Source organism: Euleptes europaea, chromosome 15 (genome assembly GCF_029931775.1).
Source record: "Euleptes europaea isolate rEulEur1 chromosome 15, rEulEur1.hap1, whole genome shotgun sequence".
NCBI lineage: Eukaryota > Metazoa > Chordata > Lepidosauria > Squamata > Sphaerodactylidae > Euleptes > Euleptes europaea.
Window position 1 is genome coordinate 30,928,387 of NC_079326.1, and position 18,723 is coordinate 30,947,109.

An 18,723-nucleotide genomic window follows, 5' to 3' on the forward strand; every position below is an offset into this window, starting at 1 on the left:
CTGTTACACACAGTCGAACCGCTGACATACTTCTATCCATGAGTAAATGGTCAGATAATTTTAGCAGCTTCAAACAGGAATGAAAATAATTTATTTCTCCTGGTCCCAGCTCCTTCTCTTCTGTCCATCGCTTCCTGTGTAAGCTCTGTCAAAGCAATAAGTGCACATTCTGCAGCATCATTCTCTCTCCATGGGACAGTAACAAAAACACGGCCAGCTCGATGCCTCAAGCAACTGCAGTGTGTGCAAAGTGAAAGCTGCATGCCAGGATCCTGTGCCGCATCCCCAGATGTAGTAGAACATCCTCTGCAACTTTGCAAGCAAGGTTGCCAATGTCCAGGTGAGGCCTGGAGATCTCCCAAAATTACAACTGATCTCCGGATGATACAGATGCCTTCCCCTGGACAAAGTAGCTGCTTTGAAGGATGACCTATATGGCATTATACTCCATTTTCATTGACCATAGACTCCAAGAAACGGGCTGATAGCTTAGAACAGGGGTCGGCAAACTCATTAGTCAAAAGAGCCAAATATCAACAGTACAATGATTGAGATTTCTTTTGAGAGCCAAATTTCTTAAACTTAAACTATATAGGTAGGTACACTGTTTATTAACTTAATAAACTTTAATTAAAGTTTTAAGTCTTAATTAAACTATAGGTACACTGAATAAAACTTGATATCATACTTAATAGTGATCTTATTTATTGATAAAAAATAAATTGTAAGTCCCTGCCATTTCCCCCTCCCCGTCCGGAGTCCTCGTCTGGAGGCCTGGTCTACCGCCATAAAAGCCTATTGGTAGACCTGGCCTCCGGCTGAGTCCCGTTGGGAGGCCAGGTCTACCCATTGGCTTTCTCGGCAGTAGACCTGGCCTCCGGAGGCCCTTAGAAGCCAATTGGTAGACCTGGCCTCTGAAGGAGGACTTTCCCCCCCCTCCTTGGAGTCCAGGTCCACTGCCAAGAAAGCCAGTGGGTAGACATGGCCTCCCAATGGGACTCAGCTGGAGGCCAGGTCTACCAAAGGAAGCCCGCCCCACCCAACAGCTGATAGGCGGGGGGCAGGAACCGCCAAGCCACCCACCCAGCAATCACACGGCTAGAGGGGAGGGGAGGCTTTAGCCTCCCAACCATTGCAGGCAAGGGAAAGGGGGACCCAGCCATTCTCCACGGCGGGGGAGGGGAGAGACAGCGCGCCCGCTCGCCTGCTCTCTCTCTCTCAGGCATGCCAGCTCCGTAGCCTGGCTGCCAGCGTGAGCGGGCGCAAGAGCAGGGGCTCCGAACCAAGTTCGGAGAGCCGCACTCAACGGGCCAAAGAGCCGCATGCGGCTCTGGAGCCGCAGTTTTGAGACCCCTGGCTTAGAAGTATATAAAAGGTAAAGGTCCCCTGTGCAAGCACCGGGTCATTCCTGATCCATGGGGTGATGTCACATCCCAACGTTTACTAGGCAGACTTTGTTTACGGGGTGGTTTGCCAGTGCCTTCCCCAGTCATCTTCCCTTTACCCCCAGCAAGCTGGGTACTCATTTTACCTACCTCAGAAGGATGGAAGGCTGAGTCAACCTTGAGCCGGCTACCTGAAACCGACTTCTGTCGGGATCGAACTCAGGTCATGAGCAGAGCTTGGACTGCAGTACTGCAGCTTACCACTCTGCGCCACGGGCCTCCTGTAATAGTATATAAGCATCCTCTAAAACCAATGAACATTCTAATAGAAAATTGATATGAATAATAACTTGATGAGTAACACTTCCTCCTAGAAAAACCGAAGGACTGGACACACTCAAAGCAAATGTTTTAGGGATGCATCCTGTGAGTTACACCAGCAGTTAGACACTTTACTCAATCCTTTGCTAAGGAGTCACTGTGGTGTCCAGTATACCATAAACATAACTTTTTGCTGAATAAGTCACAACTTAAGATCCAGAGAGAGATATGTATAAACAGTAAGGCCATATCCCATTGCTTTGGGAAAAGAGGGTTTCTTCCAAAGTTTTAGGTCTGGGTTGGCCCATAATCTTAATTTAGCGTGTGAAAATGGATCAAACTGATATTATCATGACATTGTATGCTATTGTTCTCTAGCTCCACCATGAGGAATTTCCAAAGCCACAGTTGGCAGCTATAATTGTGAGAGATCTCAGGGTGCACTAGTTTGATTCCTAGGATTGCCAGGTCCCTCTTCACTACCGGTGGGAGGTTTTTGGGGCAGGGCCTGAGAAGGGCGGGGTTTGGGAAGGGAAAGGACTTCAATGCCATAGAGTCCAATTGCCAAAGCAGCCATTTCCTCCAAGTGAACTGATCTCTACCGGCTGGAGATCAGTTGTAATAGCAGGAGATCTCCAGCTAGTATCTGGAGGTTGGCAACCCTATTGATTCCCTTCATTGGTGCCTCTCTAAATAATACTATCCCTAGCGATCTCTTGTATCGTTATCTCCTTATAAACTGCCCTAGTCACCGCTTGTTATGAGTTTGCACAACTGAGGAAAGTAAAGAGCTGAGCAAACAAACAACAAAAATCACCATTCTGTAAAAGCAGTCTTTAGAACAAAGAGTATGAGAAATAAATAAAAGAACTAAAGCACAGAATTTTTACGCTGTTTTTAGCCCCCTCCCAAGGAGTTCAGACATGGGCCCCCTCACCCAAAGTCCCAACTAGGCCCTTGTTCTGATCCATCCGGATCTTCTTAAACAGAAAAAAAAATATTAGCTACCACTGAAAGATCCCCCTTTCTTCAAAATGAGAAAATGGCCCTGTTAAATGCTTTGATATTCTGACTTTCTGGCTGGCTGTCACCGACGTAGCTAAGAAAAAAAAAATGTGGCTCCCAAGCAAGCATTTTAGCCAATTCTCCTTGTTGCCAGATTATTATCTTTAATAGTTTTCCTTTGCACATTTTTCTCCTAGTTCTTGAGTAACTTATTCAAAGCACAGAGATCTATTCCTGGTAGGATTCCACACTTTTTATTTATTTACTTACCTACCTCGATTATACTCCTCTTGCTTCTCTGAGATTCAAGGCAGCTTATGCAGTGAACAACAACGTAATGAGAACAGCGTAAAACATACAGCCAATAGTGAATAAAACTGCATTACAAAATGTGAGAACTTCTAGGTTGCTTCCACTAGAGTGCACCAGAAATCCATCTAGAATCATTGTTACACATATCTGTTTCCCAAACCCATTCCCAGAAAACTGTGAAATCGCATTCCTCAGGACAGAAACTGACCATTGAAGAAAGCTGGAACGATAAAGCCCATAAGTAAAAGCCTGGGTAAAAAGATACATTTAGGCCAGGCACCACAAAGACAGTATAGTGTATACCAGGTTGGGTTGCCAACCTCCAAGTGGGGCCTGGAGATCTCCTGGAATTATGACTGCTCTCTAGATGACAGAGATCAGTTTCCCTGGAGGATACAGGAGCGTTGGAGGGCAGAGTCTATGGCATTACACCCTGTTGAGGTCCCACCCCTCCCCAAACCCCACCCTTTCCAGGCTTTACCCCCAAATCTCCAAGAATTTCCCAACGCCAAGCTGACAATCCTAGCACCAGGGAAGTCTCAAGAGGGAGCGGGGTTCCAAAGGTGAGGGGCCACTGCAGGAAATTATTATTCTTTATTGCATGCTCTGCCTACAAGGAACTTCATGGAGATTTGTATCATTTTCTTCACAACTCTCTAGTAAGGTAGTTTAGCCTGGGTAGGGTTGCCAGGTCCCTCTTCGCCACCAGCGGGAGGTTTGGGGGTGGAGCCTAAGGTAGGTGGGGTTTGGAGAGAGGAGGGACTCCAATGCCATAGAGTCCAATTGCCAAAGCGGCTATTTTCTCCAGGTGAACTGATCTCTATTGGCTGGAGATCAGTTGTAATAGCAGGAGATCTCCAGCTAGTACCTGGGGGTTAGCAACCCTAAACCTGGGGGACAGGCTTAGCTACACAGTGAGCTGACTGGAGAGTTGGACTCTGGCTTCCCCCGTTCATATACAGCAGGCTGTCCACTGGCTGTTATTTATCAGTCATGACCTTACTCTTCCTCCCAAAGAGCTCAGGTCAGCATACACAGGCGTCTGCTCCTCCATTTAGGAATGACTAATTATTAGGGTTGCCAATTGCCCGGTGGTGGCGGGTAAACTACCGCCCATCCACCGGGCTGCCCACCGGCCAGCTGAGGGCCGGCAGACACTGCGGGCACGCACGTGCGCGCAGACGCAGCACACGCATCACTTTTGGGTAAACCCAAAAGTGACGTGGATGCTCTAGCACTCTTGGCTAAAACTCTATAGAGTTTTAGCTGGGATCGCTCGAGCGTCCCCGTCACGTCCGGGTTAAACCGGAAGTGACGTAGGCACATCGTGTGCGGCCGTGCCGTGACATGCGTGCACACACAACGCACGCTAATGCCACTGCCCTGCGAAGCTCCCGCCGGTGGAGCTGCAGGGCCTGGCAAGCCTACTAATTATTCCCATTTCAATCACACCACTGAATTTCCCTCTACACCTGGTTTTTATCTTGCGCGAATCCATAGGAGTTCTGTTATACAGTATTTTTCAGTTCTCTGGAGTTCCAGTTCATTATAACATACTCCAGTCGCCAAGCCCTGTTAAATGTTATTCCTCTGGAAAAATCATTTGTGGGCCTTGGAGTTTTAGGACTGTGCTGGCCACCCAGTTGGTTCCACAGAGCCAGCCAGGCAAAAAAACTGGTAGCAGAAATATGTGCCATAGCTTGGATTTTTTAAAAAATTGTCGGCTGGGCATAGGGACTAATATCTGGCTGCAAAAGGACCATACAAGTGGCAAGAAACAAGCATTCAAGCCAGAATTCTGTGTTTTATGAGGTATGTCTGTTTAAAGGGGACTCCACAATATAATTTTGCCTTGTTACAACACCCGCTTTCCACTTTCGCCCTCTGAGCCCCCTGAAACTTTTGACCCTGAGAGTCGTTGAACCTATGGGAACAGCAGAGTGGCAAAATGGAGGTTTGAATCATGAGGGAATAATTGATGAAAATCTCTGATCCCTCTTAAGAAAACTTAAGTGCCCTTATGTGGCTGAAGAGCAGTTACGGTCTCATAAAGGTGTCTCTCTAGCTCTGTTGTATGGCATCTTCTATGCTTTTACAGGGCAAGCCTAAACAGGGATGGGGAATGGTATAGCACAGCCCAGTCTCGTCAGATTTTGGAAGCTAAACGTTGTTTGCACTTGAATGGGAGACCACCAAGGAAGACTTTGCAGAGCAAGGCAATGGCAAACAGCCTCTGCTTCTCACTTGCCTTGAAAACCCTATGGGATATGCAACTTGGCAACACTTTACACACACAATCCTAAACAGAGCTAGTGCTGAAAAGTGCCATCAAGTCACAGCCAACTTATGGTAACCCCCTAGAGTTTTCAAGGCAAGAGATGAACAGAGGTGGTTCACCATTGCCTGCTTCTGCATAGCAACTCTGGACTTCCTTGGTTGTCCCCCAACCAAGTACTAACCAGGGCCAACTCTGCTTAGCTTCTGAGATCTGACAAGGTTGGGCTAGCCTGGGCCATCCAGGTCAGGGCAGACAGTTGCAGTAGGGTTGCCAACTGCCAGGTAGTAGCAGGAGATCTCCTACTAATACAACTGATCTCTAGCCGATAGAGATCAGATCACCTGGAGAAAAATGGCTGCTTGGCAATTGAACTCTATGGCACTGAAGTCCCACCGGTGGCGAAGAGGGACCTGGCAACCCTAAGTTGCGGCCTTCTAAATCCATTGACCTCAATGTGTGTAACTCTGCTTAGGAATGCATTTTAATGTTCCTAAACCTGTGGATGTTAGTGGAAGCCTGCGTTATAATATGAATAGGGGCATTTCTTTTCTAGAGGCACAGCTACAAGATGAAGCCAGTCCATGGAGACGGGTTGTCCAGATGATACTGTTCTTTATTACAGTTTTTGATCACCAGCGTTCCATTGTAGCTAACACTGATGCTGTTTTATTTGAAAGTTCTCATTGGTTCTCTCTCCTTCTCCCTGTTGACTACACCATCACTAACATCCTGTGACAGTCGTCCAGTCTTCTCTCTATGTTTTAAATGCCATCTGATTTATATGTTGTTGGCCTCTGCAGATGTTCAGATCTTCTCGTTCACAATGACCTTCCCACCACCAGCATTATTATGTGTTTTGTGGACGAAGTGTGGTCCACTCTCCTTCGTTCTGTTCACAGCATCTTCAACCGGTCCCCTCCTCAATTTGTTAAAGAGATTATTTTGGTGGACGACTTCAGCACAAAAGGTAGATCAGACAATTAGCCCTACATGTGATTATTGTGACTTTTTGACCAAATTCATTTGCCTTAAACTTTCCTGAAATTTCAAGCTTCATTAGTTGTTTCATTGCATCTCTGCAGTGTTTTCTTATAGGGACAGAGATTACCTCTATGTAGGAAACAGTAGATGTACTCTTAACACCAGCTATGTGGGAAAAGTATATTTTGATACAAGGATACAGATCAGGGAACTACAGTGCTCCATCTTGGTTTCATCAGATGGGCTTTCCTGGAGGGGAAAAATGTATACACGGTTACATTTCAGTATGGGCTAGAAGTTTGCCAATCAAATTCACGATGGAATTTATAGAACTGATGATATGGGGAAAATGCATGAACAGATTTACTGGAAACTTGAATTTTATTCCGAAGCAGCCATGATGTGGGTGGGGTCCCAAATTGGTTAGAAGTCACAATGATGGTGGAAGCACGGTATATTTCTGCCCCAAGCAGCAGGTACTGTTGCAACCCAAGTTTACCCCCAAGTGATGCTAGCAGTGCCCCAGGGGCTCACCTTGGATGTGGGTACCCAACATGGATCTGGGAGGGGCACCTGTCTGCCTTTGTCTTGGCCGCCAGAAGGAGGCAGCCTCCTGCCCTTTCCAGCAGTCTAGTTATGCTCTTGTATAAGCCCATGGTTTAGAAAGTTGTAAGTCTGTTAAATTAGAGCCGACGTGGTGTAGTGGTTAAGGTGTCGTCTAGGACCTGGTAAACACAGGTTCAGATCCCCACTCATGCCATGGAAGCTTGTTGGTGACCTTGGGCCAATCACCTACTCTCAGCCCTGACCCTCGCTAGTAACTGTATGGGAGACCTCCAAGGAAAACTAGGGTCGTGACGTGGAGGCAGGCAGTGTCAAACCACCTCAGAAGGTCTCATGCCTTGAAAACCCCATAGAGTCACCATAAATCAGCTGTGACCTGATGGCAAAAAAAGTCTGCTTAACCCAGATATGGATGGCTCAGGCTAGCCTGATCTCATCAGATCTCATAAACTAACCACAGTCAGCCCTGGTTAGTGCTTGGATGGGAGATCACCAAGAAAGTCTATGCATGCTATGCAAAGGCAGGTAAAGGCAAGACTGGCTGTAGCAGGTTGCTAAAGTTACATACGGTTGTCTTTTGCTGTTGGATGGCAATTGGATTTTTCTTTGCTCTTGCCTTGAAAACCCTAGTCACCAAAAGTTGACTGTGTAAATCCATATGGTCTCTTTACTTATTTCTCTTTTGGTGTTGATTTAGCTTACCTCAAGGATAAGTTAGACCAATACATGTCGAAGTTTCCCAAAGTTCGTGTCCTTCATCTCAAAGAAAGGCATGGTTTAATACGAGCAAGGCTGGCTGGAGCAGAAATTGCTAAAGGTAGATACCATTAGTTTTTTGTTTTGTTTTTTGCTGTCAGATGGTAATTGGATATTTATTTGCTCTTCGCTGTTTATTATAAAAGATAGAGGAACATTGGAAGCAATCCAGTAAAAAAAATTCATCACCTAATGTTTTGTTCAATTAGATGGATTTAACCATATTTAAGTTCCATATTTAAGTTCCATATTTAAGTTCCATTAAGGTCAATGGGATTCAGGTACACTTAACATTGTATATAATTGTATATAATCTCTACACCATTTAAAAACCTGCCATTTAAAAAATGTAGAAATAAAACAAAGTGAAAGAGTTCCCCTTTAGGCATACAGATTGAAAAGGGGGGTTAAGACTGTACCAGATGTTGTACTGTTTTGAGTGATGCTCAAATTAGTGATAGAGAGGAATGTCATAGAATCTTTTTTTTCCAGAAAAGTCTTTTGCTTGCGAGAATAGTCACCCTTTTTATTTCATTGGTATTATTTCACCTACACCCTGATCTGGATAGCCCCAGGCTAGCCTGATCTTATCAGATCTCAGAAGCTAAGCAGGGTCGTCCCTGGTTAGAATTTGGATGGGCAACCTACAAGGACTACCAGGGTCGTGATGTCGAGGCAGGCAATGGCAAAGCACCTTTGAATGTCTCTTGCCTTAAAAACCCTATGGGGTTGCCATAAGTCAGCTGTGTCTTCACAGCACACACAAACATTTCACCTACTGCATCAGCACTTTTTTTAGTTACTTCCCCCTTTATCTTCTACTAGTCATAAGGGTGTGATGTCATAAACCCAATCATATTTGGCTATACAATGACATCATGGGGAGAAACAGTCAATTGAAAGTGAGGGCGCTTCCTGGATTGGTCACATGGGTGATGGGCAGATGATATCATTTCACTTCAAACTTCAGTTTGACCTGTCTCTGCAAAGATTATGGCTTGAATTCACACTAGTATTTTGGCAAGCACAAAGACTTGTACCAGCGAAACTCAACCCGCCCGCCCACATGCGCTCAATATCCCCCTTCAAAATCTTGTTACTGGGGAGCAGGAACCACCAAGTACCCTTTAAACAGAAGTACTTCATAATACACAAAGGAAAAGGATTTTGAGGAGCATATTGGGCTACTGGCGGTGGGGAGAGAAAATTGTATTCCAGAAATGCTAGTGTGGATTCAAGCCTATGGGTTAGATCCAGCCATCCGTCAGCAGAAGGTGTTGATGTTCACAGATGTTCCCCACTTTATCCTCCTCCCAGCAGTCCCTTCAAACCCCAGGAAGATTGATTCCTGGGGTCATATATGGAATAATAGCCGTGTGAACTGCTGGGCTGTAATGAGGAAGAGGAAGGGAGCAAAATCACCCTTCCTGCCTCTTCCATCAGCAGAGCTAGAACCAATCCTATATACAAGAATAGTAAGGTACAAAAAGGTTTGTTTTTAGTATTCTAAAAAAAAATGTTGGAAAACATGCATAAATGTGATAAATATTTAGTCCGAGCTTGTCAGAGCTTGGAAACCAGGGTCAGTACTTGGATGGGAGACCACCAAGGAAGTCCAGGTTTGCAATGCAGAGGAAGGTAATGGCAAACCACCATTGCGCATCTCTTAACCTGAAAACCCCCTGAGGGGTTGCTATCAGTTGGTTGCGACTTGACAACACTTAATATGTGTTACTGCATTGTTCATTTTATAAGGATATTTGTTCTTTATAGATCATTTCAGTGTTATCCAAGCTTCCAGGCAGATCTATCAAATTCTATACATCTGTTCTCACAGCTTGCCTTAATGAATCTACCCTTAAGGTAGCCAAATTTTGCACTTTGGCTTGTTCAATAAGAAAGCAGATCAAATCTTTTTATTAACTACTGTGTATAACTGAAATTAGCGATGAAAGAAGTTATGGGGTTTTTTTTATGTTTTTATCTTTCCATTTATTTACTAGCTCCTTTGACCAAAGGTCTTGAGCTTAACCATAACAATAATACATAATACAGCACCAAATAATCAATTTACAACACCCAACGTATACTTAAGGTTAAAACACAGTAGAAAACAATTACTAAACATAGCATCACTCATACCATAACAATATATTCCTCCTGAACCAGCCTCACTGAAATAAAAAAATTTGTTTCAACATTCAACTCGCAGCTTACATGCTTGTTTTGTTTTGACATTTGAGCGATATCACCTCCACCAAAAATCTTGCAACAGAACTAGTGATATCAGGGTGAATATCTCCCATTATGTGGGATATCACCCACATAATGTTTCACGTTGGTGTCGGCTGATACTTGATCGTAATAAATAAATGACTACATATAAAACTTAGCACTTGCTAGTCACAAACAAATTTTACAATTCTTATTTGAATTAGCTACAAAACAACCTGGTGAATTAGTAAGGCTGGGGAAGAATGACTTGAGCAAAAATCACTGAAGGATTCATGGCGAAGAATGGGTTTTATATTAGATCTGTCTTCACCGCAATATCACACTGGTAGAATTCTGCTAATATTAGCAATCTCATTCAGCAGCCTCCTTGAAAAGAGGCCATCCAGTAATACTCTTAGAGTTGCTTCTATTGCTCTGTTGTAACAGAAATAATTCATTGCTGTTTTCTTCTTTAGGCGATGTGCTGACGTTCTTAGATTCGCATGTAGAATGCAATGTCGGGTGGCTGGAGCCACTGCTGGACAGAATCTATTTGAACAGGAAGAAAGTTGCCTGTCCTGTTATTGAAGTCATCAGTGACAAAGACATGAGGTAATGTTTGTCCCAATCCAGCCGTTGAGATTAACACATGGAAAAGGGGTCCAGCATATCAAATGACCTTGCAAGGTAGATCCTACATTGGCATCAGCCCTGATAGTGCTCATAACCTTTCAAGTGGGACGTGTCTACATCTGCTGTTTGGTAGTGCTATAGAGAGGGAACCTGGGGTTCTGAGCAAAATGTAGTTTTAAGGCCCTTCTCTGATTCCCCCCCCCCCATGCTATCAGTAGAATACATAGTGGGTTTAAATACTTGGACTATTAACATAATAAATGTGTAGCATTTTACAATAATAAATCTATTAATCACCATGAATGGCAATTCACTTGATAAGGGATGAGGCTTCTTACTTTACTCTGTAAGCCACTGCCCAGAACAACAAAGGTCGGATGGCTTCAACCTTGTTTGTCCACTAACTTTAGGCAGTAAAAATCTATACAGGGGAGATCCTGAGTTGGGGAAGTCCTGGGCAGTTTGCCCCCTTTGCTCTCCCTTCCTCTGGGTACCTCTGCCACGCAGGGTTCTTCCCCTTGCCCAATAAATCACACAATTTATCGTTGGGGTTGCCAGCTTCAGGTTGGGAAATACCAGGAGATTTTGGGGACGGAACCTGAGGAGGACGGGGTTTGGGGAGGGGGGACTTCAATGCCATAGAGTCCAATTGCCAAAGGAGCCATTTTCTGCAGGGGAATTGATCTCTGTCACCTGGAGATCAGTTGTAATAGCAGGAGATCTCCAGCTACTACCTGGAAGTTTGCAACCCTATTTATAGTTAGCCTTTTCTGGTAGGAACCATCTTTCTGAAATTAAGGCCTGCTATCACTTCCTTTCTTCAGCTATATGACTGTGGATAGTTTTCAACGTGGCATTTTTACATGGCCAATGAATTTTGGGTGGAAGCCAATTCCTCCAGGTGTAATTAAGAAAAACAAGATTAAGGACACTGATGTAATTCGGTAAGTATATGAAATTAAGCTTTTGTTGACGGAAGTCGCTCCTCCAACATTTAGCCCTTAGGATTTATGTACTAATTGAAATATTTCTATCCCACACTTTTCATGACAGATGCACAAGGTGGCTAGGATGGGAGAAGGACATGTATTCTTCCAGTTTTCATGACATGGATAAGATCCACACATCATTAGATACTGTTCTATCATTCACAGGGAAATCTAGGAGTTGCATTCTGGAGCTGACTGGGGCATCAAAACAGCCCTAGAACAAAGTGACCCAACAGGGGCCACCAGTCGGCCTCCAGGGCCGTGGCCCACTGGGACCTTTCCCAATAAGTCCAAGGGGCCAGTCCACTCCTGAATGAATTACTGCAATAGCACAATAGCCAGCAAGGTGTGATTCACCATATTCATAATATTGGTGTGCTGTGGAACTAGGCCTTCCTTGGGTAGAGACTAGCATCATATAAACCTCAGCAGACACAGTTGTTAGATTCCTAAAACAATAAACGTCGTTTTCACACATCCTGAATAATGTACTTTCAATGCACTTTCCTGATCGTTTGCAAGTGGATTTGGCCATTTCACACAGTAAAATCCATCTGCAAAGTGCATTAAAAAGTGGATTGAAAGTGCATTATTCGGCATGTGTGAAAGTGCCCTAACAGATGTTTCTTCCAAAGTATACATAGCACAGGCAGGGAACAGATGTCAGTTTATAAGATTTTAAGAATGATTACATCTACAACTAACTGAAGCCTAAACTTGGTGGATGAAGTTGTACCCATACCCTACAGCTGTGATGTTTTGGGCTGGCTAGCCTTACCGCACTCCAGATTTCCCCAATATTTAAAAAAAAATCCTTTTAAAGAGGAAAAAATAGCAGTGGAGGTGGCCACTGAGCAGTTGGGCAGTGCCAAGATCCAATTGAACTGCTAGAAGGGGAGCGTCCATGTAAAAGCGGCTCTGAGCCTGACCTTCAGGTTGGGGAGGGCAGGGTAAAAACGCAACAAATAAATAAATAAAAAGCAAATGAGTATGGAATGGTGTTCCATTCTATGTATTTTGGACAGCCCACCAGTTAAGATCCTCCTTATAAGCTGTGTTCTCTGTGCCCCCACCTGTAGAGGCAAAGCAGCCAGAGATCACAGTGGTGGCACCTCACTTGTGGCATGCCCATCATTTTGATGCTCACATGGCATCTGCTGCACTCTCATTTGGCACCAGGTCAAAACATTTCTTTTTACACAGGCTCTTAAGGAGTTGATCTTTTTGAATGGTTTTTACTGTTGGTATCTACCCTGATAACTTTTTTATGAGATACTTTTTAGCTGTTAAATGTTGTGTGCTGTTTTCATACTGTGGCTGGGTTTTACAGCTTTTTAATGCTTTTATTGTGTTTTATTTTCTAAACCATCTTGAGCAGGTTCTCTGGAGTGGCAGCACAGAAATTTTCTAATCACATAAAATGAATAAATAATTACAAGCATGTTTTCCCTTAATGTACAATGCGCGTACCTGATTTCTGGTTCAATTCCTAGGTGCCCTGTAATGGCAGGTGGGTTATTTTCCATTGATAAGAAATATTTCTTTGAACTTGGAACGTATGATCCTGGCCTTGATGTTTGGGGAGGTGAAAACATGGAGATTTCATTCAAGGTATGTTCTCCCTAATGGTATTTTTATTTAATTGTTTTCTATAGTTTTGCAAGCCTATGAGCATTAAATTAATTGCCACAATCCACTACAGACATGCTGAGATTGCACATCTAGCGGCTTCCCAATTTGTTTAGCCAAGAGAAATGTTTAAAATTCAACCAGCAAGATATCAGAATCTACATTTCAAAATTATATCCATGTTAATGTTTTAGACTTGAGAGTGATTTGCAGGACCCAAAAGTTGTAATGTAAGAGGCATCATTTAACAGCCCAATCCTATGTTTATTTATTTGGAAATTTACCCTCCAACATTTGTTGCAGCTTACCCTGTCTTACTGAGAAGGCCAGTGTGGTCATTGGTAAGACAATCGCACAGGGATTAAGTGCTTGTTCAAATCACCCTTCAGCCTCAAAGCTCACTGGATGACCATGGGCCAATCCCTAATCAATCCCTTACAAGGTCGCTGTGAGGATAAAATGGAGGAGGAATCGTGTACACCGCTTTAGCCTTTAAGGGTAGACTGTAAGCATGGATACATCGGATTGCATACAAATACTCGTTCTTAAGCCTAACTGGATTGGTGATGGTCGTAGCTGATGATACTTCATATTCATCCCCTGCTTGTCTGGCTGCATCCCAAGTCATATGGCACAACAAAATACATTTTTGACAGTGGTTACATTAGTGCCATCTTGTCTTTTTAACAGGTTTGGATGTGCGGAGGTGAAATCGAAATCATCCCATGTTCCAGAGTAGGCCATATATTCAGGAACGATAACCCCTACTCCTTCCCCAAGGACCGTGTTACCACTGTGGAGCGGAATTTAGCTCGGGTTGCTGAGGTTTGGATGGATGAATACAAAGATCTCTTTTATGGACATGGGTACCACCTCATCCAGAAAAACCTGAATGTTGGAAACTTGGCTCAGCAGATAGAACTGAGGAAACAGCTTCAGTGCAAAAGCTTCAAGTGGTACCTGGAAAACGTCTACCCTGACATTGAGGCACCCCTTGTTAAAGCCAGTGGCCTGGTATGTTCAGATTTCCAACTTCAGTATGTTATTTGTGTTTGTGCCAGTGAGGCTTCCTGGAGATTTGGGAGCAGAGCTTGTGGAGGGTGACGTTTGGGGAAGGAGCTCAGCAGGAATGCAATACCATGGCTTCCATCCTCAGAAGACACCTACCTCACAAGGTGTCTGTTGTGGGGAGAGAAAGGGAAGGAGATTGTAAGCCGGTTTGATTCTCCTTAAAAAGTAGAGAAAGTTGGCATATAAAAACCAACTCTTCTTCTTCTTTGTTGCATCCTCCACTGGCAATGATGGGCTAACTAAAACTCCATTAAAAAAATGTATAGCCACTGGCAGTTCAATCCTAAGAAGAGTTAAAAAGGTAAAGGTCCCTTGTGCAAGCATTCCTGACCCATGGAGTGACGTCACATCCCGACGTTTACTAGGCAGTCTTTGTTTGCGGGTTGGCTTGCCAGTGCCTTCCCCAGTCATCTTCCCTTTACCTCCCAGGAAGCATTCTAATTCCATTGAAGTCAGTGAGCTCGGAAGGATGTAAGTTTGCTTATGATGGTCCTGTAAATTGTCTGGTGCCCCCTCTGCAGTTTTGATCCCTATGAAACAGATGTTGAAAGACATATACATTGACATCTGCACTGCATCCTTTGTTAGCATTTCTCCCATCTTTCATAAGCTTTCCTGACCCAATTCATTTGTCTCAGCACAAAAAGTGTCTGCCTTGGAAAGAAGTGGACAGTAAAACCACTCCATTAACAAAGAGTATAGGCTGTTGGTCATGATAAGTAAGTGGAACCTCCATAATCAGAGGCAGCATACCTCTTAGTGTCAGATGCTGGTCTGTTGCATTCATATCACATGAACACATGAAGCTGCCTTATATTGAATCAGACTCTTGGTTCATCAAAGTCAGCTTTGTCTACTCAGACCTGCAGCGGCTTTCTAGGGTCTCAAGTAGATGTCTTTCACATCACCTGCTTGCCTAGTCCCTTTAACTGGAGATGCCGGGGATTGAACCTCTGACTTTCTGCGGGCCAAGCAGATGCTCTACAAACAGCCACAGCCCCTCCCCTGCTTGTAGGCTTTGTGGCGCCATCTGGCTGGACATTGTAGGAAATTCTCAGCATTATCCAATTTATATTTTTAAATGAGGAGAAATTGTTTATACAAGCAAACCTCAAAAATGCCTTTGTGGCTCTCTTTCTCCCTTGTCTGCAAGGCTGTGCTATTGTTCCATACATGACCATTTAGCAAGAAAAATTATTCTCAGAGCAGCAAATGTACATTTGAGGATGGCAAAAAAGTCTTTCAGTCATTTATCCCAATTGCCAAAGTATACTGTTTAAAACATTTCTCCCTACATTCCTCTTTCTTTAATAACTTATTTAAAGCATAATTTCTTCTAGGAGTTCATATTTCTAACTTGCAACCACTAGAGTGCGCTAGGAATCCATTTTTTCCTTCCTCAAGGAATAAAATGATTGCTTGTATCATTTTCCAAAACCCAAACTAACTTCCATAGAAGAGTGAGTATCCTAACAGACTTTTAAAACCAACACCCCTAAAAGGAGAAGTTGAGGGCGAGATCATTTGTTTCTCTGGGCTTGTGGGCTTGCAAGCTTCAGTATTACGAATGGGCGGAGGGTAATTTTTCACCAAACTCACAGCAGTTTTTGAATGAGGTAGTGTTTGCCATAAGTGGTCAGTGTGGAAAGGCCAGGGAGGTCTCAGGGAAGACTCCTCGGTGGTCAGAAGGCTCTCATACGTAGGAAGATGAAGAAATTTTACTCACAGGAAGAGAAGAAAAAGGAAGAAAGTAGTTCTGAGGTAGAACCTCACGTTGTCACTGCTGCGGTGAACGAAAAGGAACTAAGCGGTAAAGCTCTGCCCCTCGAATATGCATGGTCTGAATCATGTCCTTTGGGGCAAGGGGTCTTTGTGCCAGGACAGTAGCTCTAGGAATTTATCAATTTAATAGCTCTGCCCTGTGGCTCTTGAGATTCCATTAGAGGTGTCAAAAGACATAATCACTATATAGTGGTGATCGGGACACTGCTGCATATATGTGCCAGGCAGCAGCAGGAACCATGAGAAATGTAAGTCCCATAACTTCAGATGGAGAGCCAGCGTGTTGTGTTGGCTAAGAGCGGTAGACTAATCTGGAGAACCGGGTTTGATTCCCCGTGCCTCCACGTGAGCGGCGGACTCTAATCTGGTGAACTGGGCTTGTTTCCCCACTCCTACACACGAAGCCTGCTGTGTGACCTTGGGCTGGTCACAGTTCTCTTCAAGCTCTCTATAGGATTGCCAACCTCCAGGTACTAGCTGGAGATCTCCTGCTATTACAACTGATCTCCAGCCGATAGAGATCAGTTCCCCTGGAGAAAATGGCCGCTTTGGCAATTGGACTCTATGGCACTGAAGTCCCTCCCCTCCCTCCTCAGGCCCACCTGTGGCAAAGAGGAACCTAGCAGCCCTATGTTAGAACGTTGCAGCCCCATGGTCCAGCCCTTGACAGTCACATGAATTCCCACCCTGTTTCTACAAATTCAAGGTGTGCTGAATTGTTGGGGAGCAAAGAGTGGACCATTGGCTTGGTCTACAGCCCTGGGATGATCCACCACAGGACAAGGGAGGAAAGAAGAGAAATTCAACAGCGGAGAGATACTTCAGAAGCCACTTAGGACATGACAGGGAAAATGCAATATGTAATCACTCACTCGGCCTCTGAATCCATTAACAGAGCTCTGTTGACAGCAGGAGGGCTTAGCCCTTTTTTAATATTTATTTTTCTGACCTTTACGTTAACAAATTACAGCTCACATGATTAACTCAGGGGAGGTTTTTTAAAAACTTTGAATTAGTCTTGGGTAGGCAAGATCATTTTAAGCTAGCAGATGGCTGTTCTAATGGGTTGGGCAAGCAAATGGACTGCATAAGGTCAGCTGTGGAGAATTGCTTTTTTAACCAGTCCCTGGCTTAGGTTAGTGATACGGTGCAAATATGGATGGCTTTTACACACACACACACACACACACACACACACACACACACACACTAGATTCCTAGCTTTAGAAGCAGTAAACAGAAAGTTTGGAGTATCAGAGCAAAAAGGATTGATTTTAGGGCTATCAACAGACTCAAGAATGATAGCTAATTAATCACAAACTTTCTAACCAATTCATTAACGGTAAATATATATTTTTGAGTGCATGAAGCAGTTTAATAGGCAAATGCCAGCACATTCTTAGGGGGACAGGCCATCTTTCAAATGTCCCTTTTTACTACCAGTCAAAATAACTGGCCGGCTCATTAAAACTGACCTCAGTCAATTGATCAAGGACAGTTTTATTGAGGCAGGGAAGGGAATGGGAAGGGAAGGCGGCATGGTATAACCCGATCTCATCAGATCTTGGGATCCAAGGTGTTTTCTTGGAAGGGAGAGCACCAAGAAAGGCTTTGCAGTGGAAGGCAATAGCAAACCACCTCTGCTTATCACTTGCCTTGAAAGCTCCTTGCAAGGGTTGCCAGAAGTTGGTTGCAACTTAGCGGCACGTATGTACATAAGGGAATATGCATGGATGGAGTAGCTGTGGTGATTATTGCTGGGTGCCCATACTCATTCTTGGACCTTTGCCTCCAGGACTATTAAACATGGAGGTCTTTGCTCCTTTCTTTCGTGTAAGTTTTTAATCATGAAAATAGGACTGAGATTAGAGTGAGGATTGGTGTAATGGCTAGTGATGCCACAAAGGAGAAAGTCTATACATTTGCTAGAGGGAACAGACATTTGGCCATTTTGTCTCCCAGGGGAAAGACATGAACCTCAAATGCAGTCTATTACCTTCCCCTTTCTTTAGCTTTCTGTTGGTACCATTCCGGCCCATGGTGGTAGGGAAATTCAGGAAGAAGAAGTGAACAGAAAGACTCCCAGGTGTGCTGGGTATTATCCTAAAGATAAATTTAACTTGGTTTACTTGGTTTCATATGGAGAAGACAGGATTTATCTGGCTTATACTAACCAGCTATTAAGAAACACAACTGCAACAAAACATTTCTCTGTTACAGTATCCCCCCCCCCCCCGAACATTTATGCCTACTTCAAAGCTTCTAAACAATTGTCTCAACTGGTTTTCTGTTCTAGATTGTTAACGTAGCATTGGCAAAGTGCATCACTGTGCATGAATCTAATCTGGCCTTTGAAACCTGTGACGTTAACAACGAGGTAAGACTTGACAGGGCTCTTTTTGCATTCGGCATACCAGAGGCCAAATATGGTTGCTTTAGTGTCCATTTCAGAGATAGTAAAATGGGTTCGTGATCCAGCATTACACATGAAGGGCACTGCACTACAGGGTATCAGTTCCTACCAGAGAGTTTAGGTGGTAAAGAGGGGGTAGCAGTAAAAAATCAGTGCCATCGAATACTGCTGTTTCTGGCCTGCAGGTTATACCACCCAACCCTTCTAACTCCTGAAGAAAATGTAAAGGGGCTGATTCAACAGTTGAGTGTGTGTGCGCGTGCCCCCCTTCTCCACAGTCCACATATGAAAGTGCTGAGCAATCCTCATCTTTGTAGAGCCTTCTGTTTAGCTAGACTGAACGCTAACCCTTCTATGGTTATGCAGGGCAGGATTTTGAATATACCATAC

The 18,723-nt window shown here is 44.0% G+C and overlaps 1 protein-coding gene across 1 annotated transcript in view; it reads left to right on the forward strand.

The window, feature by feature from the left end:
- The window catches only part of GALNT5 (polypeptide N-acetylgalactosaminyltransferase 5), a 34,562-nt gene that overhangs the window by 5,861 nt on the left and 9,978 nt on the right, over positions 1-18,723 (forward strand). The window contains exons 2-8 of the mRNA XM_056861466.1: positions 6,102-6,268; positions 7,544-7,663; positions 10,293-10,428; positions 11,274-11,393; positions 12,932-13,049; positions 13,758-14,081; positions 18,217-18,297. Of these exons, the coding sequence (XP_056717444.1) occupies positions 6,102-6,268; positions 7,544-7,663; positions 10,293-10,428; positions 11,274-11,393; positions 12,932-13,049; positions 13,758-14,081; positions 18,217-18,297 (1,066 nt within the window). The remainder of the gene's footprint in view (positions 1-6,101; positions 6,269-7,543; positions 7,664-10,292; positions 10,429-11,273; positions 11,394-12,931; positions 13,050-13,757; positions 14,082-18,216; positions 18,298-18,723) is intronic.